Source organism: Salvelinus sp. IW2-2015, linkage group LG23 (assembly GCF_002910315.2).
Source record: "Salvelinus sp. IW2-2015 linkage group LG23, ASM291031v2, whole genome shotgun sequence".
NCBI classification, from domain to species: domain Eukaryota; kingdom Metazoa; phylum Chordata; class Actinopteri; order Salmoniformes; family Salmonidae; genus Salvelinus; species Salvelinus sp. IW2-2015.
Window position 1 is genome coordinate 19,948,792 of NC_036863.1, and position 20,903 is coordinate 19,969,694.

The 20,903-nt window shown below is 41.5% G+C and overlaps 1 protein-coding gene across 3 annotated transcripts; it reads left to right on the top strand.

Annotated features, from left to right (window-relative positions):
- Nucleotides 1-509: 509 nt before the first annotated feature.
- Nucleotides 510-20,895, top strand: LOC111950555 (myosin regulatory light chain 2, ventricular/cardiac muscle isoform-like). 3 transcript variants are annotated; one of them, XM_070434251.1, is made up of 6 exons: nt 510-631; nt 12,408-12,573; nt 14,778-14,882; nt 15,071-15,149; nt 17,611-17,659; nt 20,678-20,895. In XM_070434251.1, the coding sequence occupies exons 2-6, from the start codon at nt 12,462-12,464 to the stop codon at nt 20,780-20,782; spliced, it is 450 nt and encodes a 149-aa protein (XP_070290352.1). In that variant the 5' UTR covers nt 510-631; nt 12,408-12,461; the 3' UTR covers nt 20,783-20,895. The 3 variants fall into 3 exon arrangements, with proteins under 3 accessions (XP_070290352.1, XP_023823962.1, XP_023823963.1); XM_023968194.2 differs by lacking the exon at nt 510-631 and adding an exon at nt 8,196-8,477; XM_023968195.2 differs by lacking the exon at nt 510-631 and adding an exon at nt 11,566-11,671.
- The last annotated feature ends 8 nt before the right edge of the window (nt 20,896-20,903 follow it).

Sequence of the window (20,903 nt, forward strand, 5' to 3'; positions counted from 1 at the left end):
TGTTAAATTGCCAGTTTTGCACTAGAATAGTCTTCCATGAGTATTGAATCGCTTTCGGTCCCCAAATTGCCATAGTGACCGCTTCCCCTCGGCCATGATGTCTGATCGATGGGAATTGAACAAAGAGGATCAATTTCCGATCAACGAGAGAGCCGCTTTAATCAATGGGAGAAGAGAGCTCCAAAAGCGGCCACAAACACCGGCAAAGAGGGGCTCAAGAGCGAAGCCACAACTCGACAACGGGTTTCCACACATAAGGCTTCAAGAAAGCAGAGAAACTTGAAGGAAAAAGGCTGACCTGCAGCTGCTGTAAATCTAAGCGCTTCCAATATTGAAACATCGATCCCGCATTGGCCGCCATCTTGAGACATATTGAGACTGAGTGAGAGGCTGATAGAGAGAGCGCGAGGGGCTGGAGTTCAGTAGAAAGGAGGGGGAGCGCGCGCAAAACACGGAGCGGAGCAATTGAACAGGGCCATCGCTTATTGAACATGTGCGCGGAATGGAGTTATTGAACAGGAACCTGTAATATTGAATAGGGCCACGGAATAGAATTATTGAATGGGAGTTGGCAATTTCTTTAACAGCTAAAACACGGGATGGATCTTCCACGTAGATCGTGAACGATGCAGTAAGATTTGTTGTCGAGTGTGCATTTTGGACTGCTTATTCGTTTTTCGACCTGTTATTGCCAATATTGCTATTTCATATTGCTTACTATACATTAGAAAATGATTGCCAAATGTAGTTCCTCGTGTTTTACATTTAGGCTATTGTTTCTGATGTTTCTGTCATTTCTTTGTGCAATTTATTCATCAATGCTCAAATGCATTTAATGATTGTTGGATTAAGATGATCATTCTATAATAGTTMGTTTTTACACTAGTCATGTTACTAGTTCTTTGTGGCAGCCATCTTTTAAGTCAAACAATTATTCTGTGAACCGTCAGTTCTCTTTCAAGTGAAACAAATTAAAACAAACAAATTAAAACGTATGAACGCCCTTTGTAAATTAAAACGTATAAACAAACGCCCTATTGAAGTGTTCTTACTTGAACAAGCCACCACCAATCAATTGATTGGTAGTTTTATAGTGGGGATATTTGTTGATAAAAAAGGAAACAGTGTCTGATCAAATGCATTTTAATTAGGCCTCTATAGTTTGATCTCGTTATATTGAGGTTGTTAAACTTGATATTAGAAAGGAATCCAATTAATCATGATAAAGCTCTGTAAGGGTTTTAAAAATAACACTGATAGGAGGTTAGACCTATTTTATTGTAAATTAATTCCTGCACAGAATGTTTTACTTGAACTTTTTTAAATAAATGTAGTAATTGCAATGTATAGTTTGCATTGTAAAAGTATTACTATATGTTCATGGACTAATGTTTATTAATACTTCAGCCGTCTCAGCAATGTGTGCTTGAATTTGAACTTGAATTTGGGATAACAGCGCCCCTGTAGGTCTGAAATAGGAATACGAGCAACCTGCTTGAATCTATAGGTTTCAATGTTGTGCTATATACATTATGCTATTTTCGATTGTAAAGTTTCCTTCTTTTGACTTTACAAACTATTCACCAACACCTTTTCTCAGATTTTACAGATCTAAAATAGCCTAAAGTAAACTTAAAGAATTTAATCACAACTTTGGTGTTTTTGTTTATAATAGAGAAAATGTATATATTAAGGTCAAGTAACTCATGTAAACTTTTAACACATTTAAGAACTTGAATATTGCTGGATGTCAGTTTTAATTATTTTAAAGTCCCAAATAAAAAAKAATCATGTAATCACAGTGATTATAAAGCCAAGTATTGTTCACTCCTGCACACATACTATTGACATCATTATTTATTTGCCTTAATACAGCAGGCCTGAATGTAGTGTTATCTTTTTATATATATATATTTTCCGTAGTCACAGACTGTTGAACATTTTTGTTATGCTGATAAAGGTTATTTATATAATATACATATATTTATATAATATGAAGTTCAACTTCAATTTGGATTTTGCACTTTTGTTGAACCCTGCACAGTACAAAATGATAAATTTAGCTGTCTTAGAAGCAACCATTTTTTCCAGACTATTTGTATATCATTGTACAAGGAAACAGTATAGCCTTTCTAAGTTACCATAGAATCAGAGGCTGTTTCACCCAGCCACAATTGCTCCCGTTGAAAATTCCTGGCTCTTAAAGTTCTTTGGCTCATTAGTGGCAGAATAACTTGTTGAAAAGTAAAGAGAAACACCAGACACATTTAGCATTTAACAAAATCCCATGGCACCGCATGCAAGCCCACTTGAAGAGAAGGAAATGCATACTTGTTCGACCCTGTCATTTGATGCATGTAACCGTACATGTAATTAAGATCCCCCATAAGACCTAGCGCACCAAACTAGTCTGTTCTCCTAAACGTATGGATTTTATCATCACACCCCCAAACAGACATTACGTTATCTAATGAATCATTCTAAGAAGCAAAGAGTAAATTAATGCTTTTAGGTGAAACATCTGTGGATTCTATTAAACCACAAAATGGCCTGCTTGAGAACAAATAGAGGCAACCAATTTATACAGCCGATAAACTGATGTACTCAAACAAGTTATCTTAGACTACCTCATTTCAAATTCAATACATTTAGAAGACTACTAAATACTAAGTCAACCATAGGAGCGGGCTGCCATTTATTCATAGTGAGTACAAACCTCCTACAACCCCTCATAAAACCCCTGTCAACTTATTAATGGATGCACTTTCCGTTTATGAGTGACTTTTCCCCCATTCACCCACATACATTTTCTCTCAGTTAATGCTTGGGCTGGGTGGGGTGCACAGTGATTAGAAATCAAACCTGAAAGACAGGCCAGCATGCCCCTTTCCATTGCAGCCAAGGGTATCCTTACCGTGAGAGAGAGAGACATCCTGTCAGTATTATCTCACTGTGTCTGTTCAGTAGTGCACTTTCCCCCACTAGAACCCTCCCAGGCACAGGTAGTGGTCTAGAACATTTTCAATTAAATTATTAGAGTATAGGAGAACATACAAAGGCAAACAAACACTCATACAGTGCCGTCGGAAAGTATTTAGACCCCTTGACTTTATCCACATTTTGTTTCGTTAAAGCCTTAATCTTAAATGGATTAAATCTTTTTTTTTCGCTCATCAATCTACACACAATACCCCATAATGACAAAGCAAAAACAGTTTTTTAGAAATGTTTGCTAATTTATAAAAAATTWAAACTGAAATATCACATTTACACAAGTATTCAGATCCTTTACTCAGTACTTTGTTGAAGCACCTTTGGCAGCRATAACAGCCTCATGTCTCCTTGGGTATGAAGCTACAAGCTTGGCACACCTGTATTTGGGGAGTTTCTTCCATTCTTCTCTGCATATCCTCTCAAGCTCTATCAGGTTGGATGGGGAGCGTCGCTACACAGCTATTTTCAGGTCTCTCCAGAGATGTTTCAATCGGGTTCAATTTCAGGCCCTGGCTGGGCCACGTAAGGACATTCAGAGACTTGTCCCGAAGCCACTCCTGTGTTGTCTTGGCTGTGTGCTTAGGGTTGTTGTCGTGTTGGAAGGTGAACCTTCGCCCCCAGTCTGAGGTCCTGAGCGCTCTGGAGCAGATTTTCATGAAGGATCTCTCTGTACTTTGCTCTGTTCATCTTTCCCTCCATCCTGACTAGTCTCCCAGTCCCTGCCACTGAAAAACATCCCCACAGCATGATGCTGCCACCACCATGTTTCACCGTAGGGATGGTGCCAGGTTTCCTCCAGATGTGACGCTTGGCATTCAGGCCAAAGAGTTCAATCTTGGTTTCATCAGACCAGAGAATGTTGTTTCTCATGATGTGAGAGTCCTTTAGGTGTCTTTTGGCAAACTCCAATCGGGCTGACATGTTCCTTTTACTGAGGAGTGGCTTCCGTCTGGCCACTCTACCATAAAGGTCTGTTTGGTGGAGTGCTGCAGAAATGGTTGTCCTTCTAAAAGGTTCTCCCATCTCCAYAGAGGAACTCTTGAGCTCTGTCAGAGTGACCATCGCGTTCTTGGTCACCTCCCTGACCATGGCTCTTCTTCCCCGATTGCTCAATTTTGCCTGGCGGCCAGCTCTAGGAAGAGTCTTGGTGGTTCCAAACTTCTTCCATTTAAGAATGATGGAGGCCACTGTGTTCTTGGGGACCTTCAATGCTGCATAAATTGTTTGGTACCCTTCCCCAAATCTGTGCCTCGACACAATCCTGTCTCGGAGATCTACGGAATATTCCTTCAACCTCATGGCTTGGTTTTTTCTCGGACATGCACTGTCATCTGTGAGACCTTATATAGACAGATGTGTACCTTTCCAAATCATGTCCAATCAATTAAATTTACCACAGGTGGACTCSAATCAAGTTATAGAAACATAAAAAAAGACCATTGGATACAGGATGCACCTGAGCTCAATTTCAAATCTCATAGCAAAGGGTTTGAATACTTATGTAAAGAAGGTATTTACATGTTATATTTTTWATAAATTAGCAAACATTTCTAAAAACCTGTTTTCACTTTGTCATCATGGGATATTGTGTGTAGATTGATGAGGGAAAAAATATGTTTATCCATTTTAGAATAAGACACAATTGTAACAAAATGTGGGAAAAGGATAGGGGTCTGAGTACTTTCCGAATGCACTATACGTACAGTACAGACAGATAGGTTGGCATATAGACAGACACATGACATGCACACACAATGACCTAATCATAATCATGGATAATATATACAGTTGAAGTCAGAAGTTTACATACACCTTAGCCAAATACATTTAAACTCAGTTTTTCACAATTCCTGACATTTAACCCGAGTAAAAATTCCCTGCCTTAGGTCAGTTAGGATCACCACTTTATTTCATGAATGTGAAATGTCAGAATAATAGTAGAGAGTGATTTATTTCAGCTTTTATTTCTTTCACCACATTCCCAGTGGGTCAGAAGTTTACATACACTCAATTAGTATTTGGTAGCATTGCCTTTAAATTGTTCAACTTGGGTCAAACGTTTCGGGTAGCCTTCCACAAGCTTCCTACAATAAGTTGGGTGAATTTTGGCCCATTCCTGCTGACAGAGCTGATGTAACTGAGTCAGGTTTGTTGGCCGCCTTGCTTGCACATGCTTTTTCAGTTCTGCCCACAGATTTTCTATAGGATTGAGGTCAGGGATTTGTGATGGCCACTCCAATACCTTGATTTTGTTGTCCTTAAGCCATTTTGCCACAACTTTGGAAGTATGTTTGGGGTCATTGTCCATTTGGAAGACCCATTTGCGACCAACCTTCAACTTATTGACTGATGCCTTGAGATGTTGCTTCAATATATCCACATAATTGGCCATCTATTTTGTGAAGTGCATCAGTCCCTCCTGCAGCAAAGCACCCCCACAACATGATGCTGCCACCCCCGCGCTTCACAGTTGGGATGGTGTTCTTCGGCTTGCAAGCCTCCCCCTTTTCCCTCCAAACATAACGATGGTCATTATGGCCAAACAGTTCTATTTTTGTTTCATCAGACCAGTGGACATTTCTCCAAAAAGTACGATCTTTGTCCTCATGTGCAGTTGCAAACTGTAGTCTGGCTTTTTTATGACGGTTTTGGAGGAGTGGCTTCTTCCTTGCTGAGCGGCCTTTCAGGTTATGTCGATATAGGACTCGTTTTACTGTGGATATAGATACTTTTGTACCTGTTTCCTCCAGCATCTTCACAAGGTCCTTTGCTGTTGTTCTGGGATTGATTTGCACTTTTTGCACCAAAGTACCTTTATCTCTAGGAGACATAATGCGTTTCCTTCCTGAGCGGTATTACGGCTGCGTGGTCCCATGGTGTTTATTCTTGCGTACTATTGTTTGTACAGATGAACGTGGGACCTTCAGGCGTTTGGAAATTGCTCCCAAGGATGAACCAGACTTGTGGAGGTCTACAATTTTTTTCCTGAGGTCTTGGCTGATTCTTTTTGATTTTCCCATGATGTCAAGCAAAGAGCCACTGAGTTTGAAGGTAGGCCTTGAAATACATCCACAGGTACACCTCCAATTGTCTCAAATTATGTCAGTTAGCCTATCAGAAGCTTCTAAATCCATGACATAATTTTCTGGAATTTTCCAAGCAGTATAAAGGCACTTAGTGTATGTAAACTTCTGACCCACTGGAATTATGATACAGTGAATTATAAGTGAAATATTCTGTCTGTAAACAATTGTTGGAATAATTACTTGTGTCATTCACAAAGTAGATGTCCTAACCGACTTGCCAAAACTATACTTTGTTAACAAGAAATTTGTGGAGTGGTTGAAAAACGAGTTTTAATGGCTCCAACCTAAGTGTATGTAAACTTCCGACTTCAACTGTAGCTAGCTATTACACTCGCATCTGTATCTCACATCACCTCCTCTCACTCTCTGTTTAAGAGGACTTATTCCAATGAAATGCTCAACTCGTAATGAGACTAAATTGGACAACTATTAGTAACTAAATAGAGAAAAAATGAGTTTCGGCTATAAGTTACAGTTCTGAATGGAGAAAAGATGAGTCTCAATTAAGCTAGACTTTTGTAGAAATGTTGAACAAATGTATATTGTCTTTGAAGAGGAGATATTACATTAATCAAAGACAAATCCTGGAGAAAATGTGCTGAAAGCACTTGAGATTTAAATGCATGTATCACTTTTTCTCCCCCCACACATATAGGATTTATTTAAACGATTCTGTCGGCTTCTCTCTCTCTCACTTTCTCTCACTTTCTCTCTCTCTCTCTCTCTCTCTCTCTCTCTCTCTCTCTCTCTCTCTCTCTCTCTCTCTCTCTCTCTCTCTCTCCATCTATTCCTTTCTCTGCCCTTCTCTCTTTCCCTTTCTCTACATGTCCTCCTCCCCCCTCTCTCTCTCCCTCTTTCTCTCTCCTTTCCTCAGTCTCCCACTCTCTTGCTAGACATTGAGTGAGTGTCGTAGATACGCCGTCAGTCCTGGCCTCATCAGGGCCGTCCATTTAAAGCTAATCATGCATGTGAGTGCGTCAGTATTGCAGGGACCAGCTAGCTCCTCTCTCTCTCTGGGGGCTATCTGTGCCTTAACAARGCACTTCGGCGTGACGATTGTGTTTGCGCAGCGGAAGATGGGAACTTAACAGACACGGATGGGCAAGTTTGATGAAGGAGCGTTTCCCAACATCTCCTTTCAAAAAAGAAAGAGAGAGAGAGAGAGAGAGGGAGGAAAGAAGGAGAAAGGTGGGGGTAGGGGGCTTTCTGATGATTAATTATGTTTGGGTTTCCCAATTAAAATGGAAAATTACTGTTAATCAACCTGCCAACTTGGTGTGCTGCGTTGAAGAATGGTACCAACGTTTTACATTACATGTACAGGAGGACGTACAGCAGTGAATATCACTTAAAGAAAAATGAATAGTAGCATACACACACATCATAATTCTTAAAATTGAATTCTTATTCAAAATGACAGTACATTATGCACTGAAACTGTAGAGATAAAAATATATAAATTGTGCCGTGGGCTAATTCAAACAAAGCATTGCTATGCAAATGGACTACAACAATAGCAGTGACATGCTGAATGCACATAGGCCATGAGGGAACTGAGAAGGATACACTTTCCTGTCCCCATCTCCCCTGGCTGGGCTCCCTTGTGTGACTGTCAGAAAGTCACACACACACATACATGTGCACGCACACACAAATATTCATACAAGTGTGCAGGAAAAGGGATGAAGACAGAGGGGGGAGAGGGGGAACAGAGGAAGCAGTGTAACTCGGGTACAGTAAGAGGAAAGAGCGAGAGAGGAGCCATGTTGAAGTATAGCTCAGAAGGGAGAGGGAGAGAGGGAACATAAGTATRGCTCACACATGAAGAGAGAGGGAGAGAGAAAAGGGGAAAAGAAGAGAGCTGAAATCACACAGGGGAAGAGAGGAAGAGTGAGACATAGGGAGCTGTAGCAGATAGTAGCCCAGGCGTGCAGTGCGGTGTTGAGGAGGGGATTGGGATTTGAGGAGGGCCCCAGTAGACCCCTGAGGCTCTGTGCTCCTCCCCTCTCCTCAGCAAGGGGCTCAGGGAGCACTCAGCCCAGCATCTTCCCTCCCACTGGCAATTTGTTTTCCTAACCCACCAGAGCCTGGTGCTACGACTACCACTACTGCTGTTGCTACTGCTGCTGCCCCTCTCTCTCCCGCTCTCTCTCTCTGACTTGTTCTCCCTCTCTCGCTCTCTCTCAGTCAGGGCCCTCTGGGGAGCCCAATTAGGGCCGTCTCCCCCACACGAAGATCTACCCATGACTCCCCGCTTCTCCTCCTCGTCTTTTTTTAATCAAATAAGAATTCTCTGGAGGCTAGTCCTTGTTTTAAGGAGACGGCATGCTGAATTAAATTTTAATTAAGGAAATGCTAGCCTTTTAGAAGACATCGGAAATGAATGGAATTGGGAGGGTGAGTTGAAAGCCACCCAGCGAGTATTGTTGGGTGCTTGTCTGTGGGAGTGTTTGTGTGTATGTGGGGGATGGAATGTAAATCATATTATAGTGCCATTATTGGTTCAAGTAGAGGTTCATCATTGGAATAATTTGATAGATTATTAATGTCATATCATATTGCATTACTATATATCAGACAGAAATAAAAACAAATATTCTGTGGGATAAATATACATTATTTTTCAGGTACTTACTAAATATGTCAACAAAGTTAATGGACTAACATCAAAGATGGAGGTTCATCCACTCTCTCTACCTGGTATTGTTTAGTTTCACTGTAAATTGAAACGGTATAAAGTATGATCAGTGCCCTTCTCTGGGAATACGTCGCCATCTACTGACAATCATATGAAATTACTATTTAGCTGAGGTATATAATATCCTTCTGTAAGAGATAGCAAACCACTTAGTATATGTATTAATTCATTAACATATTTTCACCTTCCAAAAAAGCTTTGTTAATGCACGGTACTGTACCTTGCTTGGCATTATCTTTCATTATCTCTGCAGAATCTAGGAGTTCCCTCACCCTAATTTTGGGATGGCAGGTAGCCTAGTGGTTAGACTGTTGGGCCAGTAACTGAAAGGTTGGTAGATCGAATCCCTGAGCTGACAAGGTACAAAGCTGTCGTTCTGTCCCTGAACAAGGCAGTTAACCCACTAGTCTGTCATTGTAAATAAGAATTTGTTCTTAACTGACTTACCTAGTTAAATAAAAAATGTACCTTCTGTAATAGTTCAAGCTTGTTCTTCTAGGCTGAGGTTTTGCCATACGCTTACAGTTATTAAATCTCAGATCTCCACAATTGTTTAGGGGGAAGGGGTCAATTTCAGATAGGGTGTCTGTATGAGCTTGATCTCAATTTCACAGTTAGCAACCGCAATTTAATCACCGGGGGGCGCTGAAGGCCTAACTGATGGAGTGGCCTATAATAAATTGAGCTGGCCAAAGCCCTATGACAACAGTGAGCTTCAGGTGGATCAGGTGGATCAGATGGATCCTTTCCCCCTGTCAGGGAATTAGTCAACACAGACAAAACATTCACTGGGAAGTGTCTAATAATAGGGACTACACTCAAAGATGCGCATACTCTCACAGGGCTAAATTCTAATATGAGAGACACATATGCAAAACTTGGATTTTTGTGCAAATGTGAGACCTTGTCCCTGTCTCTAAGCCTTTATTTCTCCTCTCCGTGTGGACAGTGGATCTGAAAGGAATGCCATTTGGCCATTCGGCAAACACTCCCCTGAGTCAGATATAACTAGAGTACATATTGTGCATGTAGCCCTACATGCAGTAGGGGGAGAATTCTAGAAGTGATTGACATGTCTGGTAGTCTATGATGTGAATACAGTGATTGACAGGGCTGTGTGGAAATGGAGGAGGGCCTTGAGGGTGCAAGAATAATGCTTGGAAGGAGTCCAAGTCATCTGTGTTAGTGGAGGAATGCAGTGCCCATGGCACTGTTGCCCCTGGAGACCTTGACTCCTCGCCGCTCCCTCTGCTTGGAGAAGCACCCAACATGGACACAACCCTCCATTGGCCCTCCGTGAATATCCTCACCCTGGTCCACACAATGTCGTGCCAGGGGCCACAGCAATAGGACATTCTCCACAGTCTTCAAAGTCTCCCCAAACCCATTCGTTATACGAGCAAATTTTATTTTACTGTACACACACGCACATGCACGTGCACACTCGCACGCACGCACGCACGCACGCACGCACAGCAGCGCACGACGCACGGCACGCACGCACGACGCACGCACGCACGCACGCACGCACGCACGGCACCCACGCACCACGACACAGCCACAAACACACACACACACCACACACACACACACACACACACACACACACACACACACACACACACACACACACACACACACACACACACACACCTATGTATCACTCAGCTAAAATAGGCCTCTCTCCTGTGGAGTGAGTTACTGCCGTCTGACACAACAATGGTCACCTGTTTTCCACACAAACATATAAAGCGCCGCCAGCACAACAGCAATCCATATCTGTACAACTGAGGTCAATAGGAGCTATTTTATCGCTTGACCATTCAATCTGAAGGGCTTATGTTTCTATCAAGAATCTGGTGTTTGGCTTATACTACCCAGACACATCTGTGCTGCCAATAGTGACATACTTTGGTCCCAAAATACTATTTCAGAAATAAATTTGAACTGTGAGCACAACTGAATTGTTTGACAAAAGTGAGCTATCTTGAGTGTGCAGCTGACTTGAGCTGTGTCAATGTTATTTACTGCAGTCATCGCTGTAGTGGTTGCTCAATGCTCAACTCTCTAAAGAAATATCTTAGGTGTTGATTATAATGTTTAATTGTGAGACAATGCAACAGTTTAGTGTTCAACAATGCCTGCCATGACCTCAGTGCCCTTATCCGATCCAGTCATGGTGTCCAACCTCCTATTAGTGAAAAGCTCCACCACAGCTGTTCAAGCCTCTCCTTCCACACAAACTAGACAAGGGCATCAATTCATTACCGTGGTAATCTAGCGGGCTGAGATGCGGCGTTGCACACGTCCTAACTACACTCTTCAAAAATAAACGCTATCTAGAGAAACCCTTTAAAAACTATTTTTGGTTCCAAGTAAGACCCTTTTGGGTTCCATGTAGAAGCCTTTCCACAGAGGGTCTACATGGAACCCAAAGAAGTTCTATCTGTAACTAAAAAGGGTTATCCTATGGGGACAGCCGAAGAACCCCTTTGGAAACCTTTTTCTAAGAGTGTACAGGACCTGTGAAGTCTGAGGCAATTCTTCACGTATTTACAACTAACCATACCCCCCCCCCCCCCCCCCCCCAGCCCCCTCTCGAGGATAGGTGCCAGATTTGAACTTCTAACCGTGTCCCCTGCTTCTAAGATAGTGTGTCACTTAAACTGTTCAGAGCCACAGCACCCCTGCATGGGTCAATTACAATGGGTGGCTGGGGGCGGTGGGTGTTAGTCCTTTATATGGCTGGCATGCCTAGGGTAATGTCCCCCCATTGTCTAAACATAGTGCAGGTGGGCAGAGGAGCCAAATGTTTTGCTATATAAGTAACCAGGGTCACTTTTTAGTGTTCTCTCAAGAGTAAGTGAACAACTGAGAAACTCCTAACACAATGGTAAGAATGACACCTCCTTCACTCTCTCCTCTCTACTTGTCTTCATCTTCACCTTGAGGTTAACTAGGTGTCTCACTTCTATGGTGTCTAGGATGCTGAGAGTTCTTGGAGTAGCTAAACTTACTTCAGAAGTAGACACCTGTTAATGTTTTTAAATGCATTTATTCAAACTCTATTAATAGCCATGTAGTTTTGTGACTGGATGCTGTGCTCTGTAGCTCAATGTTAGATGTTCAGTTTTGGTTGTGCATTTGAAATACAATCCAGTAAATGATGACCTATTATTTTTTAGGAAATATAACAGTAATTATATTATTACTGTTATATTACTGTAATATTACATGATACTGTCAAAACATCATAATGTCACTGTATGCAATCTGTATCAAAATGTATGCAAGCTGTTGCTATTCATCATAACATCAAAGAACTTGTCATTTTCCTGTGTACCGATGTAGGATCTTATTTTGATCACCCTGTTGCAGGAGAACTTTACATTGAAGGACATGTAAAACTTGTAGTGTATTTTAGGTTTAAAAAGGCTTCTGATGTTCAGAAATGTCTAATTTCAACTTTTAGACTTGATTTTCCCTTATGAAAAAATGTATGAACCCCAACAAAAATTTCCATTAATTATAATCCACATACTGTAATAATTCACATTTCCTGTTGCTGCAGGATTATTTTCCTGCTGTAGCAAACTAGCTCAAATTAAGATCCTACCTCTGTATCTCAGGCACCCAAGAAGGCAAAGAAGAAGGCAGCAGAGGCCAGCTCCAATGTGTTCTCCATGTTTGAGCAAGCCCAGATCCAGGAGTTCAAGGAGGCTTTCACAATCATGGACCAGAACAGAGACGGTTTCATTGACAAGAGTGACCTGAGGGACACCTTCTGCGCTCTGGGTGAGCTAAGGCTAATGTTAGTAACTCCTCTGGAGAATTCCCTTTGCATTATAAAAGGGGTGGGTGAGGTTATCATCCTTGGAGAAGTAGTTGCGCAAGGGATAATCAACAAGGGCTATGCGTTCTATGGAGAATAATGAACGCATGGAGATGCATTTTTTTTTCAGAGAACGCATAGAGCCCCGGGTTGACTATCCCTTGCGTAACTACTTCTCCAAGGATGTGGCTACAATTTAACACATTTGGCGCTATAAATGCGTTAATTTGCTGGATGAAATGTGTTTGGCATCCACTGAAGTAGCTAGCAAGCCAATCAGACAGCTACAATAGTTACCCTGGTAACCAAACAGACTTGCTAGTTTAGCTAACCAAACCATCAGCCCTAGCTTGCTTTTATTAAAACCGAATTCAACAATGACAATGTTTTCAATTCAACTTTTGCTTTCAAAAGCAGCTCTAACAGAACATGTAAGAATTAACTATAGCCATTAAATTCTAGCCTGCTGATAGCTACCATGCATAGGTGTGCTAATGAGTGTTCTTACGCACGACGCAACGTGCAGTGCCTGGATACAGAAGTAGCTAGCCAGTTAGCTTGGGTGCTTGACTGACATTGTGAGGTCAGAACGTTCGGGTCAACCCTACACATCGGCCATGCGCTCTGAACGCTCAGAGAGCGACACGTTTTGATTTTAGGAACAGACAATCTGACAGCACAGTTGCAGTCACCAACGCTTTGGATAACATAACAGCCTAACCAGCTCTGCTAGGGCGAGTAATGTTCAGTGAGCTGTTTATCAACTTTAAAAGCAAAATTACTTTCCCATTGTTCCTCAACTGTAGTGTATGATATACCATTTGTTGCTCTGAGTCTCTACTTTTATCCAATGTAAAAAACACAATTTCAAATGTTGCTACATAAGACCGATTTGAGCCTGTCGGTCACATATTGGCCATATACAGTACCACAAACCCTTGCGTTGGGTCATGCCTAAGAACAGCCCTTAGCCATGGTATATTGGCCATAAACCACACCTCCTCGGGCCTTATTGCTTAATCTTGAATGCTGATTGGTTAAAATCGTATTCCAGCTCGTGTCAATTCCACAAGTTACCACTGGCTAAATCTGTGACATTAAAATGCCTGTTTACTCTGTTCAATTTGACTGCACAATCCACTGCCTCATCAGCCAAGCCAAGCAATTTATAAACTTGATCTCCATTACAAAAAGCATCTAGACATTATCTCACATTTATTTTAGACTAACATCTAGTTTTCAACAGCAGAGATCTGTATAAAACTTGCTGTCTATCTCTCCAACATCTGCAACATTGTTTCAATATTCAAATTCGATTTCCAACTGTCCCATAGTAATGATGGTGTCAGGAGTCGGGATGAGACAGACAGGCAGGCAGCGTTTCTCAGCCAGTCGAAATCATGAATCAGCTGCATCCTTTTTATGGATATATACAAAGAAATAAAACGAAACGAAGTGCAACTAGTTTGCAGTCTTTCCAGCTTCAGTTTGAAGTAATCGTGTTAGCTGTGTTGTTGGCTAGGTCTTCTGAACAACAGTGTCCTGACGAGTGAGAAAATGTTCACGCCTCATTAGCTCATTGTTATGGATGTATATCTTGTGGAAGGATGAAATAGTATGAATAAATTCATAAAAATAACGTTTTTAATTAAAAATGTCAATCATTATTTGAATATGTCGGTAACCCGTTGTATAAAAGTGATAACAACACCTGTGCCAGTAGGTCCTCCAAACACCGGCTTATCGGGCAGTATCACTTAATTATAAACTGGTTATCAGCGTAATTATACCAGTAAATACATGGTATATGGTCTGATATACCACAGCTTTCAGCCAATCAGCATTCAGGGCTCAAACCACCCAGTTTTATAAAGGGAAATAATGCACTCTATAATGCCCTTTAAGCCAATCAGAAAAAAGTATTCAACAATGCCATGGTTGGTTTAAAGTAGTTTAACACACCCTCTCTCCTCTAGCTATCTCCAATGAGACTGTAATGATTGCTTCACAAAACACAAARATTGATTTAGAGAATGACTGATCCAACTGATCCATCTCTGACCATAAGACCTGTGCTGCTGTACTTTCCCACTTTCCCCACCTGGTCATGTGAGTGATCCCAATGAACTCTGACCTGTATCTCTTCCTGTCCTGTGTGTCTCTGCAGGCCGTCTCAATGTGGGTAATGATGAGCTGGACGAGATGCTGAAGATGGCCCCTGGACCCATCAACTTCACCATATTCCTCTCCATGTTTGGCGAGAAGTTGAAAGGTCAGGCAACACCACATGTAAACAGAAGAATTATGGCTAGATAATGCTTTACAACAATCATATATTCAGACAGAAATTAAGAACTAGAATTATAATGAGGAAAATTGTATTTTCCTTTAGTGACATTTTCCCACGGTGCACTGTTTAGACAGACCAGCTGTATGTCTGAAACATGTGTCTTCTCTCAGGTACTGATCCTGAAGAGACCATTATTAACGCCTTCAAGATCTTCGACCCCGAGGGACAGGGCGTCCTCAAGGGAGAAGAGTAAGGATTTTATGAACTCTAATACCATCAAACATTGAAACAGTACCTGTAGCTCTTTCCCCTGGGCATGCAGTACAGTCAGTAATGATCAAATTCCTAAAATTATCTAATTAGTCGCTTTAGGAATTATTCAATAAGGGCTTGATCCCAGTTTTGGAATTCATGCCTTCCCTACGCATTTCTCAGTATTTGGTATTCAGACTTACCTTATTCAGTCGCGTAACGTGACTGAATAAGGTAACTATTAAAAATATGAAACTGCTGAAAACCCGTCCACTTGCTGGCCAACAGATTTTCTCATAGAGTTTTCATTCAATAGGGTTTTCTGTACATTTATGTTAAGCTATCCCTTTAAATACGATGTACCTTTAATTAGATTTTTGTCGACAGACTCAAAAGAATACATTGAGAGAACTGAGTCAGAATATAGGGATCAATAAAATGAAGCCATCTATGCATATTCGTCTCCGTTTCCGCACCAACTGGTAGATAGTTTGATCTTCTAGATTATTTAGCCACATTTTTGGGTTAAGAAAGTATGTATGAGTATTTTTTTTAAACTGTTTTGAGAGCCTTTATGCTCTAAATATATTGATTAATAAAAAATACAGTGGTTTGATTTATCCTGAAAGTTGTCATATTCAAGTTTAATCCATAAAATATTGGAAGGTGGAGAAAAGTTTACAATAGGGGTTGAACAAWAATTTTATGCATCTACCCTAATTCTCACTAATCATGGAACTGTATTACAATGGTCCTGTCGTCATGAACAGTGCGCCAGGCTCCAGGTTTAACCTGCTACGTGTGGTCTGAGATCCATAATGATTAAAATAGGCTACATGTCCCAAATTATTGCGCAATGTTAGCCTAATATGATCCACTAATGCTAGCGACCCAAGAAGGACATGACAGAGGAAAGAATTATAAAAGGAATTGAATGTTGCGAAAATAAATGTATGTGGGTATTACTGATAGTGGCTACTGATAGTGGCTAATATTTAACATGATGCAAATTGTTCAAATAAAACAGAGAAAAGCCTGGGCATATAATCAAAACATTCAAAAGCGCATACATCAATTTGGCAAGCTTGGGTCTCCAAATTTCGTCCACGCAAATTATGAGGGCATACAATACAAATTCGGAATAACGGCACAGCTATTTATATTCTATTTCACCGTGGAAAAGGGGCCGCAATAGCYTACATGTCATGTTGATATGATTTTCAGTTTGCTTCCATACGGCTGGTTTCACAATCTYATCTCCAGAGATCATAAGGAAAAAATTATCTAAAACAATTGCTTTATGTATTTACAATCCCATGTTCCAAACAGATTACACATTTACCTAGCTCAAGTTGTAAATTACAGTGCATGGAGAATGGTGTTATTTATATCGTAAAAAAATTAAGTAGACACTTTTTCCACTTAGAACCGGTAGGTTCGCTAGATCTTATTCATGGTTCCTCTTACGTAAAATTGGTGGAATTGTGAGGGAATTAAATCAAGGCCAGAATACAGCGTATCTGTAGACACACCTCTGCCACACCTTCATTTATTCGAGCTCCACCTCAAACGAGTAGTGTGTGAATAGCATGCTATTCTCATGCTTAAATTCAAGGTCAGATTACGCATAGAGAGAAAAGCGCATAGACAGGTATTTACGTGCCATTTACACACGCTTAACTCAAGTCTGAATCAGGGCCTACAGATGTAGGATCTTAATTTGATCACTCTTTTGTTGCTGAACATTTTCCTGCACAGCAGGAAATTCACACTTGTAGTGTATTCTAGGTTTAAAAAGGCTTTTAAAGTTTGTAATTTCCACTTTAAAATGTCAGACTTGATTTGCCCTAACGAAAAATGGATCAACCCCTACAATTTTTTTTCCATTTATTATAATCCACACAATAATTCCTATTTCTGTTGCTGCAGGATTATTATTAGCCAGTTTGCTACAGCAGGGGAAAAATTAAGATCCTACATCTGTAAGTCATTAGCTACACTCTTAGAAAAAATGGTAATTTGGCTGTCCCCATAGGAGAACCCTTTTTGGTTCCAGGTAGAACCCTTTTGAGTTCCATGTAAAACCCTCTGTAGAAAGTGTTCTTCATGGAACCCAAAAGGGTTCTTCAAAGGCTTCTCCAATGGGGACAGCCAAAGCACCTTTTTTTCTAAGAGTGTACTACAGTAAGGCATTAGATTAATTTWAAAAAAATGACTAAATTCTAATCTATTGAACATCTCTTTTTTGATTGCTGATAATTATCCATCAGTGATAGCGTCGCTAGTTTTATAGTCATGGATTCTTGTTGAGCAAAGAGACCTTTTCTTGTAGAATGTTGCAAGTGTTTTAGGAAATAATTAAGGAAGAATGTGTAACTCCTTGGGGTCAACTCTGAGAAAATAACTCCCTGTCACGGTTGATGTGCTGTACCTAACGAATCATCGTTTTCCCTTCCAGTATCAAATATTACATCATGTCTCAGGCGGACAAGTTCACCGAAGCTGAGGTAATGTCCTTCTCTCAAGTTTCTGATGCTCAGTGGGATTTGGGTTTGGAATCGGGTCGACTTTTTTGTTGTTGACTCATACCTAATTTCCTGTCAGAGTCCCATCTATCACACAGGTCCATTTTGTACATGTCCATTTCTAACCTATTTATCAGTGACCCTGAGCCCCATCAGGGCCCAGAAATGCTATGGAACAAACGCATCCCGCAGACCACTCCTCACAAAAGAGATCCTGTGTTTCATCACAAAGACAGTGAATCTGATCTGAGTCCCCATCAAATCAAATCAAAACACATTTTATCAGTCACATGTGCCAAATAGAACAGGTGTAGACATTACAGTGAAATGCTTACTTACGAGCCCCTAACCAACAATGCAGCCATATCTCAGACTGGCCAATAAAAATAGAAGATTAAGATGGGCAAAAGAACACAGACACTGGACAGAGATATGGCTTTTTCTTTGCAACTCTGCCTAGAAGGCCAGCATCACGGAGTCGCCTCATCACTGCTGATGTTGAGACTGGTGTTTTGCGGGTACTATTTAATGAGGCTGCCAGTTGAGGACTTGTGAGGCGTCTGTTTCTCAAACTAGACACTCTTAAGTAATTGTCCTCTTGCTCAGTTGTGCACCGGGGCCTCCCACTCCTCTTTCTATTCTGGTTAGAGACAGTATTCGCTGTTCTGTGCAGGGAGTAGTACACAGCATTGTACGAGATCTTCAGTTTCTTGGTAATTTCTCACATTGAATAGCCTTCATTTCTCAGAACAATAATAGACTGATTAGCTTCAGAAGAAAGGTCTTTGTTTCTGGCCATTTTGAGCCTTTAATCGAACCCCCAAATGCTGATACTCCAGATACTCAACTAGTCTAAAAAAGGCCAGTTTTATTGCTTCTTTAAATCAGCTCAACAGTTTTCAGCTGTGCCAACATAATTGCAAAAGGGTTTTCTAATGATCAATTAGCCTTTTAAAATGATAAACTTGGATTAGCTAACACAACGTGCCATTGGAACACAGGAGTGATGGTTGCTGATAATAGGCCTCTGTACGCCTATGTAGATATTCCATATTGTTGCTGTTTCCAGCTACAATAGTCTTTTACAACATTAACAATGTCTACACTGTATTTCTGATCAAATTGGAGTTATTTTAATGGACAAAAAAGGTGCTTTTCTTTAAAAAACAAGGACATTTCTACAGTCAGTGACCCCAAACTTTTGAACGGTAGTGTACATGTAGGTAGAGTTATTAAAGTGACTATGCATAGATAACAACAGAGAGTAGCAGCGGTGTAAAAGGGGGGGGCAATGCAAATAGTCTGGGTAGCCATTTGATTAGATGTTCAGGAGTCATATGGCTTGGGGGTAGTAGCTGTTTAGAAGCCTCTTGGACCTAGACTTGGTGCTCCGGTACCGCTTGCCGTGCGGTAGCAGAGACAACAGTCTATGACTAGGATGGCTGGAGTCTTTGACAATTTTTAGGGCCTTCTTCTGACACCGCCTGGTATAAAGGTCCTGTATGGTAGGAAGCTTTGCTCCAGTGATGTACTGGGCCGTACGCACTACCCTCTGTAGTGTCCTTGCGATCGGAGGCCGAGCAGTTGCCATACCAGGCAGTGATGCAACCAGTCAGATGCTCTCGATGGTGCAGCTGTAGAACTTTTGAGGATCTGAGGACCCATGCCAAATCTTTTCAGTCTCTTTGAGGGGGAATAGGTTTTGTCGTGCCTCTTCACGATTGTCTTGGTGTGCTTGGACCATGTTAGTTTGTTGGTGATGTGGACACCAAGGAACTTGAAGCTCTCAACCTGCTCCACTACAGCCCCGTCGATGAGAATGGGGCGTGCTCGCCCACCTTTTTTCCTGTAGTCCACAATCATCTCCTTTGTCTTGATCACATTTAGGGAGAGGTTGTTGTCCTGGCACCACACGGCCAGGTCTCTGACCTCCTCCCTATAGGCTGTCTCGTCATTGTCGGTGATCAGGCCTACCACTGTTGTGTCATCGGCAAACTTAATGATGGTGTTGGAGTTGTGCCTGGCCGTGCAGTCATGAGTGAACAGGGAGTACAGGAGGGGACTGAGCACGCACCCCTGAGGGGCCCGTGTTGAGGATTAGCGTGGCGGATGTGTTGTTACCTACCTTTACCACCTGGGGTGGCCCGTCAGGAAGTCTAGGATCCAGTTGCAGAGGGAGGTGTTTAGTTCCAGGGTCCTTAGCTTATTGATGAGCTTTGAGGGCACTATGATGTTAAACACTGAGCTGTAGTCAATGAATAGCATTCTCACATAGGTGTTCATTTTGTCCAGGTGGGAAAGGGCAGTGTGGAGTGCAATAGAGATACCACGTCCTGGTAATCCGTCTGGCCCTGTGGCCTTGGGAATGTTGACCTGTTTAAAGGTCTTACTCACATCGGCTGCGGAGAGCGTGATCACACAGTCTTACGGAACAGCTGGTGCTGTCATGCATGTTTCAGTGTTATTTGCCTCGACGCGAGCATAGAAGTAGTTTAGCTCGTCTGGTATGCTCGTGTCACTGGGCAGCTCTCGGTTGTGCTTCCCTTTAAGTCTGTAATGGTTTGCAAGCCCTGCCACATCCGACAAGCGTCAGAGCCGGTGTAGTACGATTCGATCTAGAGCACTGACCCATTCTAACTATATATGCACAGGAACCCTATGTACTTACAGTGACCTAATGCAGTACTACTGAGTCCCTTGGAGACCATGGTATGTCTTTCTTAAAAGCACATGGATGCGTTCACAGAAATAACTCACATTAATATTGCATGCGTGTTTACCATGGCTTGTTTTCATAGCATAAAGCAAAACCATGAGTGGAGATTCCTGTCTCATCCAGGCTTACTCAAAGAAGGCCTTATCCTGACTTGAGATGTGTGTGTTCACTTCTATTTAAACTAAATATACACACCAAATTCAGCTCAAAGTGCAAAAGGGCTAAGTTAATTTATTGTTTCAACCCATGACCTAGCGTGACCGTTGTGTGCTTTACTCATCCAGGTTGAAGACATGTTCACAAACTTCCCCCTGGACGTCGCCGGCAATCTGGACTACAAGAACCTGTGCTACGTTATCACCCACGGAGAGGACAAGGAGGCGGAGTAAAGGAACCAATCACAACCTTCAAATCACCCGACCAATCACCTCCGACAGCCAACTACACATCATCACCCTTTCCACATCTCACCATTCTGACAATAAAAACGTAGTAAAAAGGACTATGGTG